The 8,564-nt window shown below is 62.5% G+C and overlaps 1 protein-coding gene across 3 annotated transcripts in view; it reads left to right on the forward strand.

Moving 5' to 3' along the window:
* The window catches only part of KDM5B (lysine demethylase 5B), a 33,457-nt gene extending 25,323 nt beyond the window's left edge, over positions 1–8,134 (forward strand). For all 3 annotated transcript variants that reach the window (XM_059677521.1, XM_059677520.1, XM_059677519.1), the window contains 9 exons: positions 8–363; positions 1,614–1,752; positions 1,907–2,086; positions 2,609–2,767; positions 3,911–4,396; positions 5,322–5,430; positions 6,049–6,203; positions 7,110–7,430; positions 7,823–8,134. In XM_059677521.1, the coding sequence (XP_059533504.1) occupies positions 8–363; positions 1,614–1,752; positions 1,907–2,086; positions 2,609–2,767; positions 3,911–4,396; positions 5,322–5,430; positions 6,049–6,203; positions 7,110–7,430; positions 7,823–7,960 (2,043 nt within the window). In that variant the 3' untranslated portion in view covers positions 7,961–8,134. The remainder of the gene's footprint in view (positions 1–7; positions 364–1,613; positions 1,753–1,906; positions 2,087–2,608; positions 2,768–3,910; positions 4,397–5,321; positions 5,431–6,048; positions 6,204–7,109; positions 7,431–7,822) is intronic.
* The last annotated feature ends 430 nt before the right edge of the window (positions 8,135–8,564 follow it).

Raw genomic sequence — 8,564 nt, forward strand, 5'->3', positions numbered from 1 at the left:
CTTGCAGGACCTTCTGAGCCGCGTGGAGGATTTCCAGCAGCGGAGCCAGAAGCTGCTCTCCGAGGAGGCGCCCCGTGCGGCCGAGCTGCAGGAGCTGCTGGACGTCAGCTTTGAGTTTGACGTGGACCTCCCGCAGCTCACGGAGGTGCGCGTCCGCCTGGAGCAGGCCCGTTGGCTGGAGGAGGTGCAGCAGGCGTGCCTGGACCCCAGCTCCCTCACCTTAGATGATATGAGGCGCCTCATAGACCTGGGGGTGGGCCTGGCCCCGTATGCAGCCGTGGAGAAAGCCATGGCCAGGCTCCAGGAGCTGCTCACGGTGTCTGAGCACTGGGACGACAAGGCCAGGAGCCTGCTCAGAGCCAGGTGAGCCGGCCAGCGGTGGGCCGGGGCGGGGGGCGGGGAGGGAGGAGGAGGGGGCGCGCAGAGCAGGGGGTGGGGCAGACAGGCACTCGACTGCTGCAGCTGTGTATGGGGATGCAGGGAGAAACCGCTGGGATACTGGGGCTGGCTTGGAAGCTGGACAAAAGAAGGTTAATTTTTTTCTGATTATGAAAGGAATCGTTCAAATAGACATGCCTTTTCTAGCCTTTTCTACATGATACCATCTTTGAGAGAGAAAATATTTACAAGTAAGTGGAACTGTTGTTTCACTCCGTGAATGAGTGATATCCGAGGGGCCTTAGAGAGGCGGGTCTGAGCTCGTGCTGGGTCTGTGGCGTGAGGGGCCCGGCTGGACGCGGGGCTGCCGCAGAGGAGTCGCGAGCGCCTTGTCTGTCCTGAGCGTGCACTGGGCCCGGCAAACCTTCCGCCATCCTGCCGTCTGTCTGCGGGGTCCTTTGTCCAGTTGACAACATAAAGTACAAGAAATAACCTGAGTCACAGACCTTTGTAGTCCTTACGTGGTGGTCGTTGGCAGAGTGCAAGGATTGTCCTGCGGTGCTTCTGGCACGTTGACATCCTGGAGAATTTCTAAAGGTTTTTTTTTTTTTTTTTTTTTTTTTAATATATTTTATTGATTTTTTACAGAGAGGAATGGAGAGAGATAGAGAGTTAGAAACATCGATGAGGGAGAAACATCGATCAGCTGCCTCCCGCACATCTCCCACTGGGGATGCGCCCACAACCCAGGTACATGCCCTTGACCGGAATCGAACCTGGGACCCTTCAGTCCGCAGGCCGACGCTCTATCCACTGAGCCAAACCGGTTTCGGCTCTAAAGGTTTTTAATTGAATTTGCGGGGGACACTGGGTAGTAAAATGATGCAGGCTTCAGGTACACAGTTCTACAAGCGTCTGTGTATTGTAATATCCTAGATGATTTTAACTTTCTTAGTGAAACTGTGTCGACACGTATGTAGTTTAGCAAAGTACGACTGAGTAAGCTGCGCGTGGAAGCGTGTGGTTGTACCCGCGTAAAACGAGGAGCAAGTAGAACTGAAATGCTTTGCTGTGACTGAGATGCTCGTACGTCTTAGGCGGCCATTGAACTAATTAACTGAGTACCTGGTGGTGGTGCCATTTACGGAGTTTCCTTGGAGGTGGTTTTTCTGTGTCTCTGGGAAACCCCACGAGAAGTGACGTGCAGACGCTGAGTGCTTGCTTCTCTCCGCCAGGCCCCGGCAGTCGCTGACCAGCCTGGCCACGGCCGTGAAGGAGATGGAGGAGATCCCCGCCTACCTGCCCAGCGGGGCGGTTCTGAAGGACTCGGTGCAGAGAGCCAGGGACTGGCTGCAGGACGCGGAGGCCCTGCAGGTCAGTCACACGGCCCGAGGGTGTCGGGGTGTCTGTCGAGAGCGAGAACGGGAAACGGGAAGTCCGTGCAGGCCGTCGCTGCGCAGGCCCGTCGTCTGGGTGGGCCCGGGCTTTCTCCCCTTTCTGAGCTGCTCTCCTTTTTCTCGGCGTTCAGGCCGGAGGGCGTGTGCCCGTGTTGGACACGCTGGTGGAGCTGGTCACGCGAGGCCGCTGCATCCCCGTGCACCTGAGCCCCCTGCCACGGCTGGAGGCCCTGGTAGCGGAGGTCCAGGCCTGGAAGGAATGTGCTGCCAACACGTTCTTGATGGAGAACTCCCCGTACTCCCTCCTGGAGGTAAGGGCAGCGGGCCCAGGCAGCCCCTCGCTTCCCACACAGGCTCCACGGACCCGTCTGTGCTGCACGCGCTGTTCAGTAGAGCGGGGAGCTGCTCCTGAGCTTCGAGCGACGTCAGCCCCAGTGTTCGTGGCGTCGCGAGGAGGGTGCTCGGTGTCTGGGGAGGGAAGGGCTCTTTCTCTTTGAAGTCGTCATCCGTCGGTCCCGCCCCCCAGTCGTGTTGAGATGGCCCTTTCCCGCCTGCAGACAGTGAGCTGACCAGGCGCGCCCCTGGAGGGCTGTCGCTCGCTCTGTGTTTTCATGGCCTGAGGCCGGTCACGTCTGTGGCTGGAACAGGGTCCGTGCTTGGCGAGATTTGCTTTCTCCCTTCGTCCCTGTCTTCCCTCCTCAGTCAGGGCCGCTCGTCACAGATAAAACGCTGGATGGTCAGAAACGTGGGCCCCCCCACCACCCGGGCTCCTGGGCTCCTGGGCTCGTGGCCGAGTCTGGAGCCCGCGGACGAGCTGGTGCCGCCCCCGGCAGGTGCTGTGTCCTCGCTGCGACGTCGGCCTTTTGGGGTCCAAGCGGAAGCAGAGGAAGCTGAAGGAGCCCTTGCCCAACGGGAAGAAGCGGAGCAGCCGGCTGGAGAGCCTGAGCGACCTGGAGCGGGCCCTGGCCGAGAGCAAGGAGACGGCCGCCGCGGTGCGTGCCCCCCCGCCCCCCCACGCCTGTGGGGAGGGCCAGCAGGAGAGCCGTGTTACAAATACTCCGTTTACCAGAAAGGCTTCCTGGAACCGGTGGAAAGTGAAAGTGTCCCATGGGAGATGCACAGAGGCCAGCAGATCCGGGGGGCGGGGGTGCTGGGTGCTGACGACCTGATGGTGAGAAAGGCCGGAGGGCGGGCTGGGTGCCTGCGGGGCCTGTCTCAGGACGAGGCCGAATGTGGCCGTGCTCAGTGAGCACAGTTTCAGGGCAGAGGAGTGTGATTTGGGTGCTTAAAAGACATTTTTTAATTGAAGTACAATTGACACGTAGCATGACTTTAGTTTCGGGTGCACAGAGCGCGATTGGGTATCTGTGTTGTGAATGATCACACCGTCTAAACACCTCGCCACACGGAGACTTTTTTAATAAGAAGCTTAGGGTCTGCTGGCCTCTGCGCTTGTCCATCCTCAGTGCAGCCACCACCCTGGGTGCTGCCCCAGGACTGGCCTCGGTTAAAGCTGGACGCCTGGGCCTTTTGACCCCCTGCACCCACAGTGCCCACTCGCCACCTGCCTCTGGCACCCACCACTCTGCTCTCTGTGTCTGCGCTTGGGGCGTCTAGATTCCATGGGAAAGTGAGATGGACGACTCGTCTCTGTCTGACGGTGTCACTAGCCGATGCCCTCAGGTCCCTCCATGTAGCAAATGGCAGGGTTTCCTTCTCCTTACGGCTGAGCAATGTCTCACTGTGTCTGTGCCCCATCTTTACCCATCACCCATCACAGACCCTTCACGAGGGGCCCGGGGCTGCTGGGTCCAGCGCACACACGGCCAGTGTTGCAGACAGTAGACATGGCCAAAGGTCATGTGGCGGCTGCTCCAGGAGGCGCCTCCATCTGCAGCGACTGGGCTGAAAGCCGATGGAGACCTCAGGAGTCAGTGCACCGAGCCTGTGCAGAGCAGGCCCTTCTGTAGGAGACGAGGGGGCAGGAAGTTAGACTCTCGGGTGGCGCATGCGGAGAGTTTGCTCACATCCAGTGCAGGCGCGTGCCAGCCCGTCTCTCACTGCCGCCTGCAGGCGGGCACGGTGTTCCCCGCACTTCACACGTGTGACACTGTCCTCTGGTCACTGCCTTTCAGATGGCGGCCCTGGGGGAAGCCCGCCTCCGGGAGATGGAGGCCCTGCAGACCCTCCGCCTGGCCAACGAGGGGAAGCTGCTGGCGCCCGGCCAGGAGGCGGAGACGAAGGTCTGCCTGTGCCAGAAGGCCCCGGCCGCCCCGATGGTCCAGTGCGAGCTCTGCCGGGACGCCTTCCACACGGGCTGCGTGGCGGTGCCCGGCGCCTCGCCCGGCCCCCGCGTCTGGCTGTGCCCCCTCTGCCGGCGCTCGGAGAAGCCTCCCCTGGAGAAGATCCTGCCGCTGCTGGCCTCCCTGCAGCGCCTCCGCGTGCGCCTGCCCGAGGGCGACGCCCTGCGCTACATGATCGAGAGGACGGTGAGCTGGCAGCACAGGGCCCAGCAGCTGCTGGCGTCCGGGAGCCTCACGCCCGTGCAGGCGCGCACAGGCCCCGGGATGTGCCACAGCAGGTGGCCGGCCGCGGCGGGACCGGCGTCCGAGACCAGCAAGGTGAGCCGAGCTTCTCGCTGGCTGTGGGAGCGGATCCTTTGCAGGTTTTTCCCGACGGAGCCTGCGCTCCGGTGTTGCTGGTTCTGGTGCGTGGCCGTCCCTGGCACAGCGCCCACCTTGCCTGGGCCCCCACCTCTGGGGCTGTGTCTCCACGTGGCCGTGTTTTCTCAGCTCCGAAGGCCAGCCTGTCTCTGGAGCAGGTGCACACGATGTTTCCGTGCGTGTGTGGGGCCCAGGTACATGCCTGGCACGTGTGTGCGCGTATATATATATATTTGCTTATTTTCTCCCTGTTCTTCTCTGACGCGCTGAGTAGAACTGGTCCTGGGCCTCTGCCTGCTGTTCTGGGGGGAAGAACAGGGTGAAGGGCCAGGGTCTCACACCGTCTGAGCTTCCTGTGAAAGCCAGCGTTCTGACCACCATGCTGGCCGCGTCCCCGTGTCCCTGGAAACGGCCGCAGGTGGAGACTCGAAGTGCCACCCGGAGGCAGCCTCCTCCCCCGGGTGGGCCGGCTGGCCGGCAGGAGGTCCCGGCGCCCTTGAGAGTGAGGGACACAGGCCGTGAACATCCTGTGAGTTCAGAGGTCAGCAGGCCAGAGAGGAGGACAGAAAGTTGGTCCTCATGTTTCTCATTTTTTATGTTTCTGTCCAGGCGTTTGAAATCCAGTGCCTGGCACTTAGCAAGCGATGGGTTACACTTCCGTGGCCCAGATGCGAGGTGGCTGTGGGCAGCCCGCGGGGGACACGTGTCCCTGTGTGCAGGCTCTGCCAGGGCCGTGGTTGCTAGTCGAGGGGAGGACACGACTGTTAACTTACTGATTTGGGGTCAGAGACGTGGCCGGTGCCTGCCTGCCTGCCTGCCTGCGGCCCTGGAGGGAGGCGTTTCAGACCCGGGCTGGCCTGACTCTGCCTGCTTCCTCCCTTAGGCGCCTCAGCCTCCCGGCACCGTGTCCTCCGAGCCCGGCGAACAGGACAGCAGGAGCTCGTCTCTGCAGGCTCCCTTCTCGGCGGGATGGAGCTGCATTCCCCTGCACGGTGCGTGTGTCGTGCTGGTTGGAGGCTGGGGCGCAGCAGGCGATGTCGCAGTGGGAGAGGGGACGGGGCGTCTGCAAGTAGGAGGAGCCAGTGTGAATGTTTCCAACCAGGAGGCAGGAGGTCCCCCGAGCCATCCCTTCAGGGGGGAGGGGGGAGCCCTCCCAGGGAGAATCAAGGCAGCGTTTCCTCAGAGATGGAGCCGTGGGCTCGGGCTCCTCCTTCCTGAGGAGACTGTGGGGATCGGGAGACGAGCCGCAGGGAGCTGCTTCCTCTTCTCCTCTCTCTGCCTGTACGGCCGCCCGTGAGCCCGCGGAAGCTGTGCCTGGGTCGAGGTGCCCGCGCCCGGGGGCTGTGTGCTGTCCGCCAGGGCTGCGTTAGAGTAACGGAGTGAGCAGGGTCGCTGGCGGGTCAGGACGTCCCTGGTCATCAGAGACTCAGGAGGTGGAGTGTGGGCTCAGTTGTGCTCACTGCTTCAGGCACATGAGGTGAAGCTGGGCTTCCGGTGAAGGTCATTGCAGAGGACAGGGTGGTGGCTGGCGGGTCCCTCTGCCGTGCCACGGGTCTGGCTGTGGGTGACCCCGTGGCCGTCCGCATGGTGACCTGCCTGCTCTGTGGCAGGTGTGAGCTCAGAAGTGAGCGAGCTGCTGATGGAGGCGCAGCTGCTCCAGGTAGCCCTTCCTGAGATCCAGGAGCTTTACCGGACGTTGCTCGCGAAGCCCAGCCCTGCCCAGCAGACGGGCCGCAGCCCCCCCGGCAGACCCGGCGGCGAGAAGGTGAGTGTGGCTGGGCGCGGTGTGGCCAGTGGACAGAGGTGCCTCTCGTCTGGGAGGGCAGGTGTCTGCAGGGAGCAGGGCTGCCGTGCACCCCCTGGGCTCCCTGCCCGGGTCTGGTCCTGCTCGAGTCTCTGGGTTTTTTTCTTTTCACAAAAGGTGCTTCTCCCATTTCCGTGTAAAGGAGCTGGAAGCAGGTTATTTTTCTCCTGTAAGACACACAGTAGAGACGAGTGCAGTCCTAGTGGGAAGGCCTGTTGAGAGAACCTTCAAAACTCAGATATTCTCCGAGTCACTGTTTTACACCTGCTTCGCTCCTCTAACCTTGCGAGGCAGCTGGTGGGGGACGGGTGAGACGGGTCCGTGCAGAGTGCTAACCAAACGAGGGGGACACTGACCTGGCCTGGTTCAGGGGCTGCGTCCCCCCCGTCCTGCGCTCACTGAGCCGTAACCCTCAGGGCCTGGAATGCGGTGGGATCAGGGAGTCTCCTGAGCAGAGGCTGCTGCTGCGGTACCTGTGGCGCCATTGGTTGCGGCCGTGTGCCCCTGCGCGTCTGCAGGTGGAGGCCCGTCCTTAGGGGAGGGGGTGGGTGCTGGCTGGCTCCCTAGGAGCCGGGGCCAGGGACAGGCTCTGCACTCAGTCCCGCCTCCGGCTGCCACTGAAGGAAGGAGGGAGGCAGCGCTCACCGCCCGTGCGGGTGGGTCACCGGGGGGCCAGGCGTGTCTGACCCGTGAGGCACGAGCAGGAGGCTGCCGTCCTGCAGGACCCGGGAAGGGGTGACGTGGGGGTCTGGGCGCAGTGTTTCTCGGTTGACGGGGCTCCTGGGGTTCTCGGGGCGAACCCTTGGCCTCGCCGGCTTCCGTTGTGGGCACACTGGAGGCTGATCGGAGTTTGCTTGTCCCCCCCAGAGCGACTGCTGCCGGGCGAAGCGAGAGGGAAGCAGCAGCCTGGAGAGGAAGCTGAAGCGCCGCCCCGAGAGAGACGGCCTCGCCGGCGAGCGCTGGGGCCGGGTGCGGAAAGCGTGGGCGCCCGGGAGGAAGAGGATCAGACTGGGCCCCCCCCAGGACACGGACACTTTCCAGTTAGAGAGCGAGCGCGGCCACGCGCCCGTCCGCGCCGCCGACACCCACTCCCTGCCCTCGGACACCTCCTCCTCGGAGCAGGAGGACTCTGAGGACGAAGACGCCATCTGCCCGGCTGGGAGCTGCCTGCAGCCAGAGGGAGACGAGGTCAGTGCGGCTTGGCCTCGAGGACGCGCTTCCCCTTAGCTCCGCACCCGCGGTCCGCGGTCTGTCTCTCCTGCTGCCTGCTCTGCTCTGAGTGATCTGCTCTCACCAGCGCTCCTGGGTCTCCTCCCTTTTCCTGAAGAAACTCTTCTCTTCCCTCCTTCCTCTTCCTGCTCCTCCAGCGTCACCGCCCTGGCGCCCGGCAGGTGGGGGGTGCGGATGGCGCCGTGGCTGAGTCGCCGGCGGCTGGCCCGGCCCCCAGGCGGCCACGACCGAAGAGTGGCTCTGACGCGGCGGCTTCGCTGCTGTCCCCATGGTGGGGCGGCCGCTCTGAGGGGCCTGCCGGACGCGCCCGTTCTCCTCTGAACACCCGTCTCCCTGCTCTTTGTAACCAGGTGGACTGGGTCCAGTGTGATGGCAGCTGCAACCAGTGGTTCCATCAGGTCTGTGTCGGTGTCTCCCCAGAGACGGCGGCGAAGGAGGACTACGTCTGCGCGCGCTGCGCGGGGACAGCCGCGCCGAGCCGGAAATAAGCCCGCCCCTGGTGTCATTCCGGACTCACCGGGAGGGACCGCGGCTGTTCCTCAGCAAAGCCACAGGACTGGGTCAGACCAGCCTGTACTCGGTGCTATTTCTATTCCGAATGGATCGTTTTCCAGAACTCTTTGGAAAAAAGAAAAAAAACTAAAAAAATTTTTGACACCTTTTGTATTTTTTCCTTAAGAGCCGTTTGTGGTTGTCGGGTGACGTGCTGGCTGTGTGGCGGGTTCCCACCCACCGAAGGCTCGGGCGCTCGCCCCTTCTCACGCACAGCACCCCGCGCGCTGCCGGATCCCCGCCGCGAGCCCAGCTCCGTCTCGTGCCCAGAGGCACAGAAATTGCAGTAAATCCTCGTGGGAGGAGTTCTCCGTTTACTGTTACCATATTGGGAACTTGAGTTTCACTTTGGGGTTTTGTTTGTTTCTTTATCCGCTTTTCTTTTCCTCGTAGACTAGGTTTATTTATCTGAGCAATAACTTCCATGTTGTTTCAGTGGCTGGAATTAAAACAAAACAAACTTCCGAACAGTGTGCTGGTGTTGAGCATGTGGCTGGTTGGCGTGCAGAGCGCCCGTGTCGGTCCCGGTGTCGGACCGGT

This window comes from Myotis daubentonii, chromosome 20 (genome assembly GCF_963259705.1).
Source record: "Myotis daubentonii chromosome 20, mMyoDau2.1, whole genome shotgun sequence".
NCBI lineage: Eukaryota > Metazoa > Chordata > Mammalia > Chiroptera > Vespertilionidae > Myotis > Myotis daubentonii.